General features: G+C 36.7%; 2 protein-coding genes across 2 annotated transcripts in view; one reads left to right on the plus strand and one right to left on the minus strand.

The window, feature by feature from the left end:
• The window catches only part of LOC150094978 (GPALPP motifs-containing protein 1), an 80,207-nt gene extending 66,524 nt beyond the window's left edge, over positions 1-13,683 (minus strand). Inside the window, exon 1 of the mRNA XM_090411162.1 lies at positions 13,644-13,683. Within this exon, the coding sequence (XP_090267288.1) occupies positions 13,644-13,683 (40 nt within the window). The remainder of the gene's footprint in view (positions 1-13,643) is intronic.
• Positions 13,684-18,212: 4,529 nt separating this feature from the next.
• The window catches only part of LOC150094979 (cuticle protein 14-like), a 68,701-nt gene continuing 64,020 nt past the window's right edge, over positions 18,213-22,893 (plus strand). Inside the window, exon 1 of the mRNA XM_090411459.1 lies at positions 18,213-18,408. Coding sequence (XP_090267585.1) covers positions 18,406-18,408 — 3 coding nt within the window. The 5' untranslated portion in view covers positions 18,213-18,405. The remainder of the gene's footprint in view (positions 18,409-22,893) is intronic.

Below are 22,893 nucleotides of genomic sequence, written 5' to 3' on the forward strand. Positions count from 1 at the left end.
TCTACCTCTGGTTGGTGACAGTGATCATGCAGTACTCACTTGGGAAGTGACTAAGTTTATAAGTGTTCCATTCAGAAAAAGTTACACGCTAAACTACAAAGCAGAAAATTATGACCAACTGAGGAGTATACTGAATTCAGTGGAACGGCATCAGTTGCTGGATGGGAAGAATATCAACCGTGCATGGGAAGCATTTAAACAATACTTAAATGATACGATATCAGAATGTGTCCCATGAGTTTGAAGAATAAATAGGGTAGAAGTGAAATGAATGTGTAATCTTATTAAACAAGAGATTCATAAGAAAAGGATGCTGTGGAAGGAATACCGTCTGCATAAGAATGATGTCCGATATGAAAATTATCGGATTGACAACAGTTGACTCTTCTAGCTTGCTACTTATAATTTTCAAAGTAGCAAGCTAGAAGAGTCAACTGTTGTACAGAAAGCAAAGTCTGAGTATGAAAAGAAACTGATTCTGCTTGCTAAAGACAACCCACAAGAATTCTATTGATATGCTGCAAGTAAAAGAAGAATAAAAATGAAAGAATAACTTTTAAATGCAGATGGTGTAAGGGTTGCAGATGCAGAAGAGGAGGTTCAACTAATGAGTGTCAATTTTGTTAAAAGCTATCAAACTCGCTCTTCACTGGATGAAGAAATGCAGGTGTATGGGATGAGGTATTAGAGCTGTTGCATAAACTGTATAAGAATCCAGCAATAGGGACTGATGGGATATCAGCATGTGTGCTGAAAGAGTGTTCAACTGAACTGGGTATATAATTTGAGTCTCAGAATAGGGAAGATTCCACATGAATGGAAAGAATGTATGTATGTCATACAGGATTTCAGTTGATGGAATTTTTCAATTTATTGAGGGTGGGGAAAGGACAAGAGGGCATCCTTGAAAGCTGAGAATGAATGCTGCTAAGAAGGGGGGTGAGGGTTAGATTTTTCTCTCATAGGATGGTGCATGATTGGAATGGATTGCCTCTGGATGTTGTGAGTGCAAGCAATGTGAATGAATTCAAGAATAAGTACGATAGCCAGTGCGTGTAGTATGTGGCCTCCCTCAATGATTCCCTGACTCCCTAGAGGTCTCTCTTAATAATAATAATACCAGCCATATCCCACCAAACACTTAACAAAACCTTCTGAGGGTAAAGGTCTTGTTTTGGATGAGGTTTAGCCTGTTTCTCTTGAATGAACCCACTGCCTTTGGCACTTAACATTTTTGTAAAAGTGTCCACTTTTCACTACAGGTGACTACACAACTCAAAAATGGAGATTGAACCTCTCAAGAATGAAGACTAGTGCAGATGTTGACATGCTCTCTTCAATCGTTGTTCATCAGTTTGTGAGGAACCCACTTGCTGAGCTTAAACACTATTCCAAGTTCTTGCAAATGGCAATGAGATGGTCAATGGCGATGAATTAAGATCTTTTGCTAAATCTTCAACGGTTGCATTGGCATTTCATACAATAGCGGCTTCCAGCATATCGTTATCAAGAGAAACAGGGTGCCCAGAGTGAGGGGAAGCTTTCAAGCTAAAGCCTCCTTGTCTAAATTTTTGGAACCATTGCTGGCATTTTTGCTCATTCAAAACATTATTGCCATACAACTCTTGCAAAATTTTTAGTGTTAGCAGCATTGTTGCCTTTTTTGAACTCAAAGTATGATGTGTTCTTCAGTGACCACCATAATAATAAAGGATTATTTAAATAATAACTTATGCATGATATTCTTGAAAGATGGAATTCCTTAGAATGAGGCCACCTCAGCTTAGCAATACTTATACAGTTTTAAAAAAAATTCATGTTTAGACAAGCTGAGACATTTGAACAAGTACAATATAAAAAACAACATCACTTTTGGGATGACCAGATAGAATAAACATATGTATAGATAATACTAATTAAATTTATTTAGTTAATAAATTATTATGCTAATAGTTCACCTACATCAACTAGACATCATGAGCAGACAAACACTGTGCATGCAATCACACTAGTAAGAAAGTAAACACAGATTGCATATGAATGGAGATCCTACTCCTAACTGCTCTCTCTGGGGAATTCATGAAACTAGCTGAAACTATTATGTTGGTCACCCAGATTTTAGGTAAAGTGAGACAGACAACTTCACTGAGATTTGGCATATGCTGTAATAGTGAGGAACATTCTAGGAAAAGCTCATGGATTTATATCTGTTCCTGTATAAAAGATTTTCTTCCACTGAATCTGGTGATCAGTATCTATGGCTACACTAGAATAGCTGTATTGGAAGCTATGGAAATAGTATGCAGATACTAATCACAGGATTCAGTAGAAAAAAACCTGTTTGCCAGTGTGCATGTGTGCATGTGCCCATGAAGATACTTATATGAAATATTGGCATAATTCCATTCAAGTGCCATCTCCTATTTAGGAGGTTGACTACCATGACTTGACTCATGGTAGTCAGCCAATTAATGTTGAGTACACACAACACACAAAAGAGCTGAATTGAATTGAAACCTATTGTAAATATGAACTGAAAATTATTGATTATTATTATTATTAATTAATTGGCATGTCCCATTTGTTAGATCCCGAATGAGGACCTTTTCATCAAAAGGTTCATTCATTCAAGATTTAACAAGAATACAATAATGACCAAGAAATACTTGTACTATTAGTTAAGAAAACAAATTGTAAAAAGAGAACATATTTGATTTTACCTTAAAGTAATAAGGAGGAGAATTTTCTCTGTATAAATAGAAATTTGTTGTTTAAAAGCATTAGAGATTAAAATATACTCTATGCAAAATGTATGTCAAAATGCTAACAAAGGTTCAAAGGTTACGTGTGAGTTACCTACGATAGCGTAACGCCCGAGGCAAAAGCATTCGTGGAAAGCGAATCGAATTCGTGTTCTACAAAAAGAGCACTCTTCAAGGAGAAGAATTGTGACGTGATAACGTGAGGACGAATAGGAAGGCGCCATCAGAAATTTCTGTAACCAAGAGAGGGCACAACGAGAGAAAATAAATGCGGGTTTCACATTCGGAGCTACGATGCTGACCAGTGGAAGGAAGCTCTACGATGACCGATGTCAGGTCCTTCCCCGTTGCTGACCGACTAGTATCAGATGAGCTGTACGTGAGATGACGGCGTCCACCAATTCGGGCCATCGGTAATTTTTTTACTGGGATGAGACAGTGGAAGGATCCCTCTGGAAATCGGGATCGTCAGTGACCAGTAAGACGAGCGTCTGCCTAGAAGAATGTAGAAAATGGCTATACATGACAAGCAACGTGACCTTCACGTGGATGCAACCCGCTGAAGCAGAAAGGTATCTAAGGACAAAGGACGGATGAAAGGGACACGGCAATCCCAAATGGCGGTGGTAATGTACAGAAATTTCTTATTCAATTAACAATTAGCATTAGAGGAAAAGAGTGAACGAGAATTTAGCTGGATAGGAAGATGGACAATTACTTAGAGAACTTTTGAGTGATTAATGTGTTTAGTGATTTGTTAGTTCCAAACTGGACTGGTAGTCTGAAGATTTAAGATTTTGTGTGAAACCTAATTAATGTGAAGTGGCCTATGTTGGCAATTGAAGTTAGGAATTATGAACTTGTATTTTATGCTAAGTGTGTATTCATTTATTTAACCTAAGGATATGAGTTGTATGTTCATTAATTAGAGTGTTCTTTCATTGTTTGTCAATTGATTTAGTAATGATAATGTGATATGCTTTTGATATGTTTAAACCTATTTGTAAGCTCTTTAGATTCTTAATAAACATGTTTTGCTATGTAAGCCTGAGCATGAGACTAATTTTACCACTCATAAAAGTTTGAACCTATGCATAAGGGGAAGATAAGGGAATTTTAGAGTAATAAGGCGATGACTGCAAGCTAAGATTTCTACAGACGCTTTAAACTTTAACAAGATTAGGTAGCTCTAGAACTCTGGGAGGTTTCTCTGAGGCAAGAATTCTTCTGTCCTAGAACTCTGACTGGCGCAGCTCAAACAAATTTTTCAGAGTTCGAAAAGGAAACGATCCCAGAGAGATAGATTAGAGATTTCACTCTTAGTTGGCATAAAAGGGAATAATAGAAGTATAGTTTATATAAGGAAATCAACAATGTAACAATGCCGCAGCCAACAGGATGTGTTTGTTCCATTATTTGAAAGAATTGAATCAATCACAGTGAGTTGTTCTTAGTCTCATGCACAGCAATCAGGAAATTTTAAGATAAGAACGTTGAAAATTAATCTTTGTACATCAGTGTGAGCTAAAGTACAGGTATGTCTCTTCCGTCGAGCTCAGAGTTAAACGACTTGGAATTCTTTAAGACTATAAACCCACAGCAGATTTTTCCTCAGTTTTCCAGAGAGGATACTGATGATGTGAGAACGTTTTTCAAATACATAGAAGAACCTAGAAGGGTTGGCCGATAAACAACTCGCAGCCTATGTTAAGAAGGACCCTGAATTATAAAAAATTTAAAGAGATACAGGTCTCCGAGTTCTCCAGGAGAGGAGGGATTGTTCGAACATTTGGAGAACTGTACAAGTGCATACAAGAAAAAGGGGAAGGAGTGGGTAATTATCAAAACAGAATATTGATACTCACCCGAGAATTGAGAGTCTCGCCAGAGGAAGGAACCCATCTTGAGTGGATGGCATTCCAACAGTTCCGGTTGGGCCTCTCCTGTGAATTGCAACAGAGTCTACATGGAAAAAGTAAGAAGCCTCAATGAGTGCTACAAGGCAGCCAGGAAAAGGGAGAGGCTGTTGGAAGACATGGCTCAGGCTACTGACTTAAGAGAATCGGTGCTAGAGAAGTCGCAAGAGAGGACTCTCCAGCAAGGTGAAAACCAGTTGGCTCCAAGTGAGGGGTCTGACATCGAGTTCCATCAAAAAAAGGAAAAGAGGGGGGAAGAAAAGGAGAAAAAGGGGAAACCCTCACTGCGACTCGAGATGAACCAATGAGCGACAGGGAGCTAGGTGAAGGCAAGCTCTGTAGAATGCAGAGTGTGAGCCCAGTAGTAATACAAGGTGGGGGAACCCTGACCCTAGTGGAGAGATTCGTACAAGGAACTCTGTGCAACTTCCTATTAGATACTGGAGCCCATGTATCAGTTTATTCCTCACTCATTGTTTAGCAGGCTCGACACTCTGAGTGCAAACAATCTAGTCGAGCTACAACACATCCATAAAATCGTGGGCATTGCCAGAGTTGATCTCTCTCTCTTCCACTACAAGGCCTTCATGAGGATATCCATGCGTTGTTTCCTTGTGAGCCTCACACACGAAGTGATAGTCCTCCCTGAATTGTAAGACCTCAGCAACCAGATTATACTGGGTATAGATTTTTTAGAGAGACATCAATTCGTGTGTGATTTTGGAAATCGATCACTATCTCTATGTGGAAGAACTTTCCAGCCTAAGCACAGTCTCGGTGATAAAACAAAATGCGAGAAACTATGCAGTTTGATGTGAGTAAAGCGGAGAAAGATCATGTTGAATGGAAGGAAAGGCTTATGCAAAATGACATGAAATTGCATGACTCCGATCTGGTAAAGAGGGAGCGCAGAGAATTTTTCCAAACAAAACATATACAGGCAATATTCACGGAAGGGATTGGTTCCCCTCCCCTGCACAAACGCTGTAGAGCATGCAATGCAAGTTACTTCAGAGACCCCAATATATGTAAAACAATATCAGACCCCCCCCGAAACACCTGGACAGCTTGAAGAGGTTATTGATAGAGTACGAGAAGGCGGGAATCATTGAGAGGTCAAACTCCCGTTGGAACAGACACTTCATACTCATGGAGAATCAAATGGAGATCTGAGATTTGTGTTAGATCTAAGGGAAGTCAATAAAGTTACTAAGCCAATTGACTTTCCTGAGTGCAAGATTGAGGAGTTACTGGTCAGCCTGAAAGGAGCAAAATTTTTTTTAAAGTTAGATCTGAACTCTGGCTATTTCCAAATCCCACTCAGGAAGGAGGACAGGAAGTATTTTGCCTTTACCACCAAATGGCAAAAATATGAACTGTGCCGACTTCCCCAAGGAGCAAGAAACTCAGCCATGAATTTTCAGAGCCTCAAACTCTGTTCTATCTGATATATTGGGTAAGGGAGTTTTGTGCTTCCAGGACGACCTGCTGATTTACTCATCCACCTTAAGGGAACACAAGGAAGTTTCAGTGAAGGTTCTGGACAGACTAAGCAGGGCCAATCTATCACTGAAGTGTTCAAAATGTAAATTCTTTTTGAAGGAGGTTGAATACCTGGGACGTGGTAAACGAAGCAGGGATAATCCCCTCCAAGGATAATATGACTTCCATATTGAGAGCAAAGTCCCCTTCCACAGTAAGACAGGTTAGAAGATATCTGGGAATTGTAAACTTTTATCGGAAATTTATTCCCGAATGTTCCAAGCTAATAAAACCCATGGTAAGGCTGACAAGAAAGGGGATGAAATTTTCATGGGGGAGAGCAGCAGAGTGCTTACCAAGCTCTGAAAACCTGGCTTTGACCATGTCGCCAGTGCTCACATATCCTAAGCTCGAGCAAACATTCTTCCTTGCCGCTGATGCCTCCAAGGACACTATTGCTGGTGTACTAGAGCAAGCAGAGGGAGTTTTCAAACCAACTGCTTTCATTTAGCAGAAGGCTATCTCCCTCCGAAAGGAATTATTCTGTAATTGAAAAAGAGGCTCTGGCAATTGTGTACAGCCTTAGAAAATTTCGGTACATACTACTGGGACAACATCATCCTAAGATCTGACCACAAGCCTTTATCCTTCATCTCATCTATGAAGGACAAGAATCAAAGGATTGTGCGCTGCTCCCTAGAAATGCAGGTGTTCGATGTCAAGATAAACTATATTCCAGGGAAGTCGAATGTAGTGGCCGACTACCTGTCCAGGTCTCTAGATCTGAATCCGGAGGAGGACTCCTGTGCAATTAGGGAGGTCATCAACCCCATACTAGTGATCGAAGGGAATAAGGAAAAGGAGCCCCTACCCCTCCAGTTTCTGACCTGGGGAAGACAAGAGATAATCGAGGCCCAGAAATTAGATCCAATGTTGGGGGGGGGGGGGGCACAAAAGGTTATCAAATGGGGAAAGCCTCTTGCACAATCAAGTATTCTATGATACCATACACATGGATAATGACGGTCTTTTGTTGTCCAAACAAGACATCATGGGAAGATGGAAAGAAAAAATTCTTGTTCCGTAGGCATGATTCTTTGGGTGCTATACACACTTCATGATTCGGACCTAGCCGGACATCAGGGTATTCATAGGACATGGAAAAAGGTGACGGATTATGTGTCTTCGTGCCACTTATGCCAACAGAAATCTACCATCTCTGACAAGGCCCCCCTCTTTAGCCTTTCCTGCTCCCCTCACGTCCCTTTCAAGCTGTGGCTATGGACATTGTGGGGCCACTTCCCACCTCCTCGAAGGGGAATAGGTATATACTTGTCATAATCGACATGCTCTCAAGGTTTCCTGAAGCCACAGCCATGAAGGATCAGATGAATAAAACCGTAGCAAACAAATTGTTCAAGCTGGTATTATCAAGATATGGAACGCTCCAAACCCTCTTATCAGAGCAGGGCATCAATTTCACTGCTGAGGTGATGCTGCAACTCTGCAAGTTATTGGGGATAAAGAAGCTATTTACTTCCCCATACCATCCTCAAGGGAATGGCATGTGCGAAAAAATGAACCGGACCTTGAAACTCACTCTCTCTAAGCTATCAGAGGGGCGGGTATCAGACTGGGACACTCACCTCGCACACATCCTCTTTGCATGCAGGACTGCCCTCCATGCTACCACCAAGGAGGCCCCCTGCAGTTGTGCTCTACAGTTTCAAGCCTTTATTCCCCAATGATTTCAGAAGTTCCAAGGCTAGCACTGGGTTCCCAGATATAGACGAGTATCTGAATAATCTCATCAGGGAAAACATATTAGTGCACAAACTGGTAGCTGAATCTAGCAACACGTGTTCCCGACGTGCCAGGTCATACACTAACAAGATAAGAAACTACAAGGATCTGAAGCAGGGAAACTTGGTCCTATTAGAACAGAACTCTGGAAGGAAAAAAAAGGGGGGAAGTTTGGAAGGGGTGTGCGGGACCCTTTGAAATTCTTGAGAAGCTATCTCTGGTAACTTTCAGGATTAGAGAAAGGGCACGACAAGGAAAAACTATAATCGTGTATTCCGACTGACTGAAACAATACAAATGCAGATTGAATAGGCTGGTTTGCTTGGGAGATTCACTCAAGAACATCTGGGAAAAAGAGAGGGACCAAGAGAAAGAGGAAGTTACCAGGAAAACAAAATCAGAACCTACTCCAGGGCACACTCATTAAGGAGAGGAAGCATCAAAAGGGAGGAGGGACAACCTTCCTCGAGTGAATATCTTCCTAGATATATCAGGCACAGAGATTCCTCAGACATAAACCACGAAGATGAGCTAACTTAGAAGCATCAGAGGGGAGAAGGAGGATCAGTTTGCAAAGAAACTTTGCGCCCACCCTCATTAAGATAAGCATTAATGGCCTAGACAAAATGGAAGAGTCATCTCCAGAGAAGTGAGGGAAAACTTAGAGAAAAAATTTTTTAGCAAAAGGGGGGGGGCTTTGTTAAATCTTGAATGAGGACCTTTTCATCAAAAGGATCATTCATTCATTGAAGATTTGACAAGAATACAATACTGACCAAGAAATACTTGTACTATTAGTGAAGAAAACAAATTGTAAAAAGAGAACATATTTGATTTTACCTTAAAGGAAGTAATAAGGAGAATTTTGTCTGTCTAAATAGAAATTTCTTGTTTAAAAGCATTAGTGATTAAAATATACTCTATGCAAAATGTATGTCAAAATGCTAACAAAGGTCACGTGTGAGTTACCTATGATAGCGTAACACCCGAGGCGAAAGCATTCATGGAACAAACGAATCGAACTCACGTTCTACAAAAAGAGCGCTCTTCAAGGAGAAGAATTGTGATGTGATAATGTGAGGGCAAATAGGAAGGTGACATCAGAAATTTCTGTAACTAAAAGAGGGCACAATGAGAGAGAATAAATGCAGGTTCGCATGGGTTTCAGCCTCCATTTTTTTTTTCCTGCTCTCATTCTCGTTCGGAGCTACGATGCTGACCAGTGGAAGGAAGCTCTACGATGACCGATGGCAGGCCCTTCCCCGTTGCTAACTGACTAGTATCAGACGAGCTGTACACGAGATGACAGTGTCCATCAATTCGGGCCATCGGTAAAGGTTTTTAACGGGATGAGACAGCGGAAGGATCCCTCTGGAAAGCGGTCAGGTTAGTCAGAACTTTTGAGTGATTAATGTGTTTAGTGATTTGTTAGTTCCAAACTGGACTGGTAGTCTGAAGATTTAAGATTTTGTGTGAAACCTAATTAATGTGGAGTGGCCTATGTTGGCAATTGAAGTTAGGAATTATGAACTTGTATTTTATGCTAAGTGCGTATTTATTTATTTATTTCACCTAAGGATATGAGTTGTATGTTCATTAATTAGAGTGTTCTTTCATTGTTTGTCAATTGATTTAGTAATGATAATGTGATATGCTTTTGATATGTTTAAACCTATTTGTAAGCTCTTTAGATTCTTAATAAACATGTTTTGCTATGTAAGCCTGAGCATGAGACTAATTTTACCACTCATAAAAGTTTGAACCTATGCATAAGGGGAAGATAAGGGAATTTTAGCGTAATAAGGCGATGAATGCAAGCTAAGATTTCTACAGACGCTTTAAACTTTAACAAGATCTAAAACTCTGGGAGGTTTCTCTGAGGCAAGAATTCTTCTGTCCTAGAACTCTGACTGGCGCAGCTCAAACAAACAAGTTTTGTCAGAGTTCGAAAAGGAAATGATCCCAGAGAGATAGATTAAAGATCTCACTCTTAGTTGGCATAAAAGGAAATAATAGAAGTATAATTTATATAAGAAAAACAATGACATAACACATTACAATGATGGATCTGTTAAACAACGGATCCACTGTTGTAGTGGGACATGCTGTAATGTAATGCTAATATAATATTGCAAAAAAAAACAGTAATGGGCATTTTAAATTTATTGACTTGATGTCATCAAATGAATCATGCTAAAACAGCAGAGTCAAATTAACCATATCAAAAAATTTGCACATGTGCTCATTATCACATCAAACATTCTCAATGCTCAAGTATTATCTGGAATTAAATTGTACAACCAATTGGATATTATGACTTTTTACACACAAAGTATTTTGTGACTGTCATTTGATGTTACTAACTTAAAAGAACATCACTGATTTAATACTAATAAAAATATGTTATAATGTGAATAGATAAATTAAAGATGCAAGAAATTATAACTGGTAATTGTAACCAGTCTGGGTAGTGGCCCTTTTCATAATATATAGCATTGTACATGTCTGTAAGGATGTGTGCCTTGCATTATGGGATATTAAGGCAATTGATGTGAAGTCATTAGCCTCTATATACAAGTAGCCCAGTGGTGAAGATACTTCACATGAACTTTGTTTGTTTACACTTGGATAAAGAATGAAACCAAGAATAAAATTTTCTGGCATCTTTCATTTATAGTATAACCAAGTGAAAAAAAAAAAACACTTTCAATGCTGTGAATATATGCTGAAGGAACATAAGTTAAATCATTTCATAGTAAGATACAAATTTCTATTTATGGCTCTTGTGTTTTGGTGTCTGACATGTTAAAAATTAAACTCATATTTTAGTCAATTGGTTTTCTCCGACTTGTTTACACGAAACACAAAAATTACTGCTTTAAATATGTTCAAAATTTAATTATAAGTATTTTTCAAATTTTAATTCTTTGCAATAAAAAACTTATTTATTTTCTGTTATGAGTTATCTTTCTCAGCAATTTAAGGTCTGTGGAAATGGCATTTATTAGCATCTATAATGCCAGGCCATCTGAAGAAAGAGTTTTAAGTTTGATTCTAATTACTGACTAAAGAAGCCTTTTTGAAGTCTTTCCTCAACCAGTTCCCAAAGTTATTTGATTTTTTGTATAGGAAAATAGACCCCCCCCCCTTCCTGGAAACTCCAGTTTTCAATCCCATAAATTCAAGAACATTGACAGCAGAACTTACACTATTTTAGACAATATATTGTTATGAACCACAAGATAATAGTAACTACTTGCCATATTCTCTTCCCTAGTAGCCAATTAAAATCACTAGTTTTTCCAGATATTCTGTAACTGGTTAGGAGTAGACTAGCTGCCCACTAGTTTTCCAAAAGTTAGGGCTAAATAGCCTTGCCTACTTCCTTTGAGTATTAGAAAGCAGTAGCAGCTTTTTTTTTTCTTCAATTTGTTTACCAACTCTGTATTTGAAAAATTTAATCCTATTCTCTTTTTAAATCTTACATTAGTCAATGTAAGATTTTTTTGTACATGGAAAGAATTAATTACCCACTATATTCTGCTTCTCTGTAATATTCAAATATAAACTGCTAAAAGACAGTAATGAATTTCTATGTGAAACTTTGAGAGACTTCAATAGGATCACATGACCATTTCTTCTGTGGAAATTTCCTTTCAGTTGTCAGTTTGTTTTTCGTTACAATTTAAAAGCATACATTTCATTTTATTGTATTCAGAATATACAGAAACATAAAGTATATACCAAAAAAGTTGGAGAAATATCACTTTCCTGGTTTATTTACAACATGAGAAATGAATACAATAAAGATGTGCTTAGGAATCAGTAGTATATTTCTGTATATGAAGGAAATTAAGTTTTTATCAACATTAGCATTCAAGTATTTTATTTCCAAAAAAAAGATGCACATAATTAACTTTTGGGACTGTCTGTTGATGCCTTAAGTGCTCTTCCTTGCATGTGATTTCTTTCACAACAACAGCAAAGTTCAAAGAAAGATGGAACAATGCCCCATTCAGCTGGAAAAGACTGGAGTTCAATTTTTGTCACAATGAGAAAAATCTATATACAGTAAACCCTCGATTTAACAAACTAATAGGGGCTAAGGATCTGTGAAATCACAAATTTTTTAAAATAAAAATATCTGTAACATTATACTGCAATTAGCACTGTAATAACAAAAAAAAATTGTTTCACGCACAATTTTAGATAAGTTAATGTGAAGTTAATGTTAAATATTGAGGCGGTTGGTTTAGGTAATCCTGCTTTGAAAAAACTATCGAGTTTTTTTTGAACTTTTGAATTCTGCTGGTTTTTTATAATTAACTCCATAAAATTATGAAAATGTGTGTAATAAAACTGCTGCAGAAAGTCACGGCACACGACAAAAGAACCAATTACAATGTGATTAGCATGATCACGTCCTAATCATTCGCTGAACATGTTTTATGAGCAGTGACTCATTTATGTCAGCTAAATTACTGTAGTGTTTTTCCAACATATGGCCTATTCGCCAATTTGTTAAAAATAACAGGAAAGTGTTAATTTTCACGTGACATATGGACTGGCAATTTTGTCCGTTAAATCGAGGGTTTACTGTACAGAGTTTTTCAATTGAATGTGAGTTAGCCAATCTCATACAGAAGTAGTGTGGTTTTTCCTTACCAGAAACTTGGGATTTTCATCAAGCATATAAATAAGATAATATTAGATGGCGTGGTGATAGAATGGCTCATGGAATATGTAACACATGGATTATGTAGTGTAGGAGAGTGAGCTGTGTGGTGTAGAAAAGTATTTCTTAAACTTTTTTTTTTTGAGTGCAGAATTATATATATTGTTGCTGACCCTATGGAAATTTTTATAAAAATAATCGGAAAAGAATTATGACAATAAACCATTATCTGCAAAATATTTTAATTAAGAAAACGTGGTACTCAATATTACAAATAATAAAGTAGCATAAAACTGTTCTTCCAGAAATGTCAGTAAAATAATAATAATAATAAAAAAAGTATTTTCTCCCAGCACTGAGGTTTTTTTTCTTTTTTTCAAATTATATCTAATACAAGTATGTCGTTTGGGGAACTCCTAAGTTTTTGTATAGTTCTAGTCTATTCTGGTTTATGAAACACTGGTGTAACATTCCTCCTGTGATTAATCCTTGCCTCCCCCCTCCCCCCCAAGGATGTGTCACGCAATAATAAAGCTTTTCAAGTCACAACTCTGCAGGCATTTCATATATAAAAATTATAAAGTCTGATAAAGTAATTTAATTTTAAAAAATAACAATAATACATGAAAACAGAACTCCTCCCCATTCCAAAAATTATGTTACAATATACTGAATTTGTTAGTAGTATGGGTTTCATGCTTCATAAGTATTGGACGAAAAACATGATCTGGTTAATTATCTCTGATCTAATTAAGTAAAATTTAAATTCATACATAAATACAAAACCGATTTATATACAATAAGAAAGTAAAAGTCATAAAAGTCATTTTGATGAAATGGTAAGGTTATACATTTAAGAATTGAAAATATCTTGATATATATCAGGAGGGACCCAGACTACAACCCTAGTTAGTATAAACAGATTATAAATTATGGGGGGATTACATTCTACAAATAAATAAAAGAAAAGCAAGCAAATATACAATGTAAGAAATATACAATAACCTGGTGGCAACACCGGCCCGTAGAAACCACTGTCTTCCATTACTGTTTACAACTAGACCATTACCGCCACCTATCAAAAAAAAAAAAAAGTCACTACAGTATTTTATTTACTAGTTCAATGAGAATGAAGCACAGTATAACAAAGATAAGACGAACTTTTCCCTCCCCAAGAAAACAGATTGATAAAATAGATAAATTATTGTGATTTTTAGCTAATTAATTCAGGTGAAACCATATTGTTATTAATATTATTCACTTTAATGTACATTATTGATGGGAAGGAGGTGGAGAGGATCCAGAGACGAGTGACCAAGATAATAGCAGGACTATTGAATGAACCTTATGAGAACAGGTTGAAGATTTGTGGGCTGCAGAAATTGGTTGATAGGCAGAAAAGGGGTGATATGATTGAGACATTCAAATTACTGAAGGGTTTCTATAAGATTAATTCAGAAGATATTTTTGAGAATAGGACTGGTAGGAGGACTAGGGACCATCCATGGAAGCTTGGTAAGAGTGTGGTTAGCAAGGGTGTTACAGCTAGGTTTTTTACTTGGAGAGTGGTAAATGAGTGGAATTAGCTGCCAGAGTCTGTTGTGGGTGCCCCGACTGTAAATGAGTTCAAGGTGAAGTATGAGAGATACTGTGTGAATGTTGAATAGTTGTTCTTGACATGATGTTGGGTCTCCCTCGATGAGTCTAAAGACTTCTTGGAGCTGCCCGTAATAATAATAATAATAATAATAATAATAATAATAATAATAATAATAATAATTATTATTATTATTATTATTATTATTATTATTATTATTATTATTATTATTATTATTATTATTATTATTATTATTATTATTATTATTATTATTATTATTATTATTATTATTATTATTATTATTATTATTATTATTATTATTATTATTATTAAAATTTGGCCATGTAATTGATATTCCCCTACAGCTTAACGACATTCAGACCGTAAATCGGATTCCTAGGAAGAGCAAAAACCAAGGCTTCCCACGACCTGCACCAGTCATAATTCGTCTGCAGGCAGAAAAAACCAGTTGCCAAGGACATGAACGCACAGCAAGACAATACACCAATCTTCCTATCCGAATATTTAACACCATTCAACCAGAATCTGTTGTACCAAACAAGAAAAGCAAAAATGGAAAAAAATTACCAATTTTTGTGGACCAGAGATGCCAAGATATTCATAAGGAAGTCACAAACTTCAAAGCGATACAAATTAAAAGCACAGAAGACATAGAAAGGCTGCCACTGTGAAGAAAAAAGCCTCCTAAATAGTTCAAAAAGAAGCCCACAATAAAAAAAGAACGTGAACCATCAAGACAGATGCAATAACACAGGATATATCGGCAATTTCACTTTGATCCGACCTTTCAGATCATTCATTTGACCTCCCAAAGATCTGCCTACTTCCAACACAGTAACCAAATCAATAACAAATATATCTATATATAACCAGTATCACTCTCAGATAAGCTAATTACAAAGCTTCGAGGGTGCAGTTGAGTTACATCCCAGTAGCAGTATTTATCTAACATTATTCACTTAACATTCTGTAATGAATTCTAGTAGTAAACAGAAAATGTGATAGTAATACTTCAGTTATATATTTAAGTTTAAAATTATATATTTAATTTACAATTTAAATTAAAAAAATTATCATTATGTGAACTGCAACATAAGTAATATTGTTTAACTTGTGAGTCATTAATAATAAACACGATTACTATGATTATTATTAATGGTAATAATACACTTTACTCTTGTGTCAATGAAAATTTCTGCAAATAATAATGATATTAAGAGTAATTATAATTCTTACTGAACCATTTTGCAAGAAAAAGATGCATTGTTGCCTAAATATTAGTATATTCATGTAATTATTTGAGAGATAATAAACTATAAAAAAAAAAAAAATTATTATTGCTGTTGTTGTACAGGCACCTCATTGCAGTCCGAAGACTCAAACTATCCACATAATCCCTCACACCTATCCTTGAAACTATTAACAGACAAAGGACTCACAACGGACTCTGGCAACCAATTCTATTCATTCACAACTCTCCAACCGAAAAATTTAGCACTCATGCGCTTACTAGCCACACTTTCACTGAACATCCAGGTATGACCTCTTGTTCTGTACTCTAATAGTCAAGTACTGAAACATTTTCCCTGCATCAATCATATAAAAACTTAGATATTTCCATCATAATCCATCTTTTTCGTTTATTAACCGACTTCTACAATTCACACCCACACATTCAATCTGTCATCATAATAAACGTTCCACAGGCCGCTCACCATCTTGGTCGCTCGCCACTGAATCCTCGTTCCCAAGAAACCCAGAAGACAGACCTGAGCACAGTAATCCAGATGTGGAGTTATCAAGGCCTTATAAAGAGGAATAACAACTTCCTTAATTCTACTTGATAGTGCGTTCTTCGATAGCTAAGTAATCTTATCAGCTACCTTGGCAATATGTCCTCTAAACTTCAACTCTCTATCTATCACCATCCATAAACTCCTGGCGTCATCTATTTCTTAGAATAGAATTTGATCAATGTGGTACACAGCTTGTAATCGATTTATCCCAAAATCCCCAAATGCATAATTTATTTATCTTCACATTTCTCCACATTATACTGATGTCCATTAACTTTGGCCCATATTGAGAGCCTATTTAACAGTCTGCAAGCTCTGCACATAGACTTGATTCATATTTACTGTACCTAATTTTTCATCATCAGCATACAACTGAATATTCTATTTCAGGTTATATCCTATATCATTTATGTACAAATAAAAAGTAGTGATCCAAGCACTGAGCCTTAGCACTTCACCAGTCACCAGCTTTTGCCTGGATCGTGTTCCTCCATATGCCACTTTCTGATATCTGTCCAGTAATGGATATGATACATATACAGTGTCATATCCATACCAATTTCTTCTAATTTTGTAGCAGAGTTCCATTTGTTGCATCATCTTATACCCATTCCTGTTATCCAACTCAGCTGTCACTCTATTATAAAATTTAGCAAATTACTAAGGCATGGTTTTGTGAAGGGTCGTTCATACTCTTAGTAAAACGACCTTTCACAAAGCCATGTTGCTCCTCATAAAGTAATAACTTCTTATCCACCCATTCTTGAATTCACTTTTCGACCAATTTTTCCAGTACTTTTATCAGCACTCCTGATATACTGATTGATGTATAATTTGCTAGTGGGAACTATTTTTCCCCTCTCCCCACTCCCTTGGAACTTTACCAGAGCTGAGACTTTAATTTAAGTCTCAGCTTAAAGGACCTAGTCAGAGGCATTACCAGTTAGTTCCCTTGCATGTTCTTGCAAAAAAGGTGAGCTGATATCCCATTTAATCCCACAGCTGTATTTACATTGAGAATCTTCAATATGCTAAGAACCTCCAGTTCATCCACCTCTCTTCCCAGATGTCTCTATAACATATGTCACAGCATTAACCTCACTTGTATGATATACCCTTTAAAGTGGTCATTCAGTGGCCTCTTACTTGCCACTTAATTAAATAAAGAATTCTTTCTTACTATATATATATATACATATATATGATGAAAAAGTTTTAATGACTGTTACCGGATATATATACAGTATATATATCCGGCAGTTGGAAGAATAACTGAACATTGCACCCTTTGACTGGAAAACACTTGAGTTGGATTCTTACGAGAGGGATCTTTATATGGGTTTTTCAACTGAAGGTGAATTAGCCGATCTCATAAGGAAGCAGCAGGTTTTTCCTCCCTGAAAAGCAGATTTTTCATCCCGCATACAGGCAAATCGGCAGTCAGAAACACCCAATTTACAGACAAAAATACTATTGGTGGAGTAAATGGGATTGTGTGTTGATGAATGTAGTGTTGTTGTGTAGCTAGAGGATTGTATAGAGGAGATGATGAGTCGTGTAATGAAATAATGTGCACTCCAATGATAAGTCCTTGAACTCCTTGAAGGTTCACCTAATAATAGCCAAGATAATAATAATCCTGAGTCACATACATGGTTTCACCATGTATGTGACTCAGGATTATTATTATCTTGATAATAATAATCCTGATAACACGTCTCTCTGATAACACGATATTTATCGTGTTATCAGAGAGATTGCTGACTCATAAGCTGATTCTTGTTATTTTATTTCTAATAAACTGGTGACGTGCCACTCCATTTACAGTTCTGAAAATTCGCATTTCTGCCTAAAGTCTGCTCAATAAAGGTATTCCCATCACATATTTTAATTGAATGTGTGCGTCTCTTCTAGTTACTTTTGAAGTGTTTTTCGAATAGTTCCATGCTTATTGAAACCTGTTAAACTAAATGCAATTCTAGGCATATTTTGCATGTAATTTTGATTGTCTAAACTCATCGAATTCATCGAGTTGCATTAATCTGATTTGTAAGTTGCCAGTTTCTTGTTCTTTCTTGTAGAGAGAGAGAGAGAGAGAGAGAGAGAGAGAGAGAGAGAGAGAGAGAGAGCTTAAACGTCGCATTTCCGAGATACAGCAAGAAGAACACTGCATGATAACACGCAAAGCAGATTAACGCAACTCGATGAATCAGATGATTTTAAACAAAATTACAAAATTGCACACAACGCATACCTAGATTTGCATTCACACTAATAAGGTTGTCCTAAGCAAGTGAAATTGCCATTAGTTTCATTGCTTTCTTCTAAATCATATATCGGTATTTTGAAGTAGATGGTAAGTTCACGTTTACTGAATGATGTAATATGTATTTTCATTATGGATGTGCCATTATAAAGCAGACATGAAGCTTATAAAGTGGCTTTCCTATTTGCACATTATAATTTATTATGTTTCGTTAAATTTCATGTTCACTACTCTTCATCACCATTTATTTGAGTGTAACTCACTATCTGCACACCAAATGAAGGTGGATATCTAAGAACTATCATAGTACGGAGACATACTGCTTCTGGTAGCATGGAATCCATGCATTATCATACGGATGATCGCAGACACCCCTACAAAGACTGCATGGAGGATCATTCATGTATACTGATGTCCACTGGTACTTTTCACAGAGTAGGCGGTGTTCACTCAAGATGATATCTTCAATTATCATAACACATATTGGACCAATTACAGGGCTTCCTCTATCACCAGACCTAAATCTTGTGGATTTTTATATATGGGTTATTTGAAGTCTTTGGCTAGGGATGCTTATGAACTACAGGGATGTGTTGAACATACCTGCTCTGCTATGAGACAGGAACTTTCGACTGATCAAGCTCTCAATAATGATGAGGCAACCCAGCAACTCTGTGGCTGGCAACGATGATCATTCTCAGTGGTAATTGTTGGCATCCATTCTTCTACTACAAATGGGTCTATCTCAGAAACGAACCTTTTGAATCCATGTTTATTGGGACCTCTGAGCTTTTTTGGTAGTGAAAATGCACTTTTAAAGTTTATGACAAAAGTACTGTTTAGAATTACCCTATGTTGTTATTATTATTATTATTATTATTATTATTATTATTATTATTATTATTATTATTATTATTATTATTATTATTATTATTATTATTATTATAGGGAGACCATATATCATGCAATACCAGGTCACAGCTTTTTTGTAAATTCATTCACACTAGATCACTCGCTACTTCACCAGGCAAACTGTTCATCTCGTTCATGATTCTATGAGAGAAAAAATGTAGCTTTTAGCCCTTTCTTAAGTGTACACTGACTTATCATACAAGGATGATAAGTTTATCATCCTTGACAAGGGTGATATATTGCCCCTTGTCCTTCCCTTACCTTCCATATAATGAAAAAGTTTATGAACTGATATTATCTTATAACGCCCTGTAAAAGATTGTAGACCTCTATCATATCACTCCACTTTCTTGTGACTCCCAGTATCTAGTCCACATTCTCTCAATTTATTCTTGTAATCTACATTCCATAAGCGAATATCATCTTTGTAACTCTTCTTTGCAACCTTTCCACAGCTTCTTTATCCATTTTGAACCCAGAAGATCAAATCTGCATATTGTAGTACAGGTGCAGTCATTAAAAATGCTTTCTAAAGAGGCAAAGTTACTTCCATCTCCTTACAAGTCAATGGTCGCCTTAACATCACTGTTATCCTCTGAGTTATATTTGCAATTTTTTTTGGTATGTGACATCCGCCATGACTTCAATATCTCTACCCTCGTCAGTTACTCCAAGCATAATCTTACACAATAGAATATGCTGTTAGATATCTCATCACACAAAAGTGCATAACTTTGCACTAATATTGGATCGATAGCCATTATTGTTTGTCCACACTTCCAGCCTATTCACTCTGTAAGCATCTCTGAATATCCTGTCTATCTTTGCATTATCAGTAAACTGAAGATATCCCGGCAGCCTCTTTCCAATATCATTAATGTATAGATCAGCGCGGCCCGTACATAAGCACTGCGACACTGCAGCACCCCCAAGGAAAAAATGAAAAAATTAAATTTTGTTTGTGTTTATAAATAATAACAATGCTTACAACATTATATAAATGCAATACAACATGTTAAAAGCTACAGCTTATATTTCGACACTGATTGAATAGTTAATAATTGGAATTGCTCTATTAACGCTTTAGATTACGAAACAAATGCACTGCAATCTAACGCCGATATTCGTTTGCGCGTGTCATTGCACGTTACGTCATTCCCAACTGTAATTGCTCAAACGGCAGTGTATCTTTAGTATGCTTCTGCGCGTTATTTCTGTGAGATATTATTATTATTATTATTCGTGACACCTCCAAGGAGTCCGAAGACTCATCGCGGGAGGACACCTACAACTGTCTCAACCACTACACCGAACATCTACTACGAATCATCTCTATCAACGCCATCTACCTCCCACCTCCACCACTACCACAACTAGTATTTTTTTGTGTCTGTAAACTGCGTGTGTTCTGAAGGGCCGATTTGTCTGTATGCGGGATGAAAAACCGGAGTTTCCGGTAGAAAAAACCCTGCTACTTCCGTATGAGATCGGCTAACTCACCTTCGATTAAAATCGTCCAGATAAAGATTCCTCCCGTCGCGACGAGAATCGAACTTAGGCCTATTCCAATCGAAGGGCGCAATGTACCGTTGTTCTTCCAATTGCGCTATGGAGAAATATGAAACGTTTATTATTGGTGCGTGTGAGTGGTGAACTATTTTTTGTAAATCTTATTTTATTTTGTTAAAATAACATATAATTATTTATTTGTTCTAGATACAAGGCTGAATTATGACGAGTCTCACTGTTGAAAACATGAAAAGAATTATATTTTTTGAATTATCGTTACACGAAACAAATGCACTGCGATCTAACGCCGATATTCGTTCGCGCTTGTCATTGCTATTGATACGAAACTTTCATACTGGTGTTTGTTCGTGGTGAAAATGAAATATTTTTAATAAAGCAATTTTTAATATGTAAATTTAATTTATTTATTAATGAATTTTACTGATTAGGGGGAAGAAGTGTTTTTTTTTTGTATATACAGCACCCCCACTTTAAATTTTCACCGGCCGCCACTGGTACTGAGTAAACAACAATGGTTCAAGGACTGATTCCTGGGGTACACCAGTAGTCATTACTTATCCACACCAAAAGTTTATATTCCAATCCATATTCTCTAGTTTATATAACAGCCTTTCATGTAGTATCCTATCAGTGCCTTATCAAAATCCAACAGTATTATAGTGTATCCATTCCCTTGGTCCAACTCAGCCCTAGGATTATTATAAAAATGAGCAAATTATTCAGACCTGATCTCCCTTTAGTAAACCCATGCTATTCCTTGCAAAGTATATTTTGTTTGTCCATCTATTTCTGTATGCGAGTGCTTACCAACTTCTCTAAAAGCTTTACAATTACGACAGGGATACTGATAAGTCGATAGTTAGACACATCAGTCTTTGCACCAACCTTGAGCAATGGGATTATTATGCCTTCTTTCCATCACTGTGCGATCATTCCTGTGCTAAGCCCAAATTACACAAACATGTCAAGGGTAGCTACCTCTGCTGAACATTCCTTTAGCCCACGTGCTGATATTCCATCTGTCCCAATTGCTGAATTATTATGAGAATTAGCAACTTTATTCTCACAATAGTCCATGAGAAGCAGATTCTAGAGCTCTGGAACCTCTTCGTGCAGTTCTATCTGTTCATCCAAGGTAGTGGTAGTACTGTGGACTATGTTACATCCACCTGATTGACAAATCCTGGTGAAGTATGCACTCATTATTTGAAATACCTCATCTGTTTCCGAGACTAGGGGTACCATCTGCATTCAGTAAAACTATTCTTACAGGCATTATTTCTTTTACTTGTAGTATAGCGATAAACTTCTTTTGGGTTGCCTTTAGCCTGTGGAGCAAATTTCTTTGCATACTCTTTAGCTTTCTGTATAGTACTCGTAACGTTTCTGGATGAGTTTATATATTTCTTAACACTTTCTACTCTTATTCCTTAAAGTATTTCTTCCACATCAGCTTCTTGTTACACATCTCTTGTTTAGTGAGATTTCACATCCATTTCACTCCCATTCTATTTGTGCTTCGAACTATGAGGAATACATTCAATTACCACATAATTTAAGCATTCTTTTCAAAGTTTACTATGAACTGTTGATCTCCTTCCCGTTCAACAACTAATACCAGGAACTAAAGATAGATTTCTCCTGAGTTTTCATAATTTCCAGATTTTTAGTTTAGCATGTAATCTGTCCTGATTGGAAAATCCATATAGTTGACCATTTTCCAGAGCAGTGAGGCGTGATCACGGTAACCAACTGCTGGCAAAATAGTCACATCCCTAACTGAGACACTTTTTGACTCTGTGATAAAATTTAACACTCTTTTCCCTTGAGTTGCTTCTTATGCATGCTGCTTGAGAAAGTTCAACAGATCAAGAAATTTTCCTTTGTTCATATCATGGGTATTCTCTGATATCCAATTAATATTAAGATAATTTAAGTTACCTGTAATAAGGACTAGTTTTGTACTCATCTAGGTAATTTGGCGATGTATTTCCCCAGCAAATGAACTACCAAATCTATTGCAACGCCCATCATACATGTCTTCCTGTTAGACTCCAGTTCACACAAGATAGGCTCAAACTCAGTGCAGCACGTGAAATTATTACCATTATTGCTTTCGTGTGTTTCTATCCT

The sequence above is a fragment of the Typopeltis vanoorti genome, chromosome 21 (genome assembly GCF_054136105.1).
Source record: "Typopeltis vanoorti isolate ZY-2024b chromosome 21, IOZ_Tvanoo_1.0, whole genome shotgun sequence".
Classification (NCBI taxonomy): Eukaryota; Metazoa; Arthropoda; class Arachnida; order Uropygi; family Thelyphonidae; genus Typopeltis; species Typopeltis vanoorti.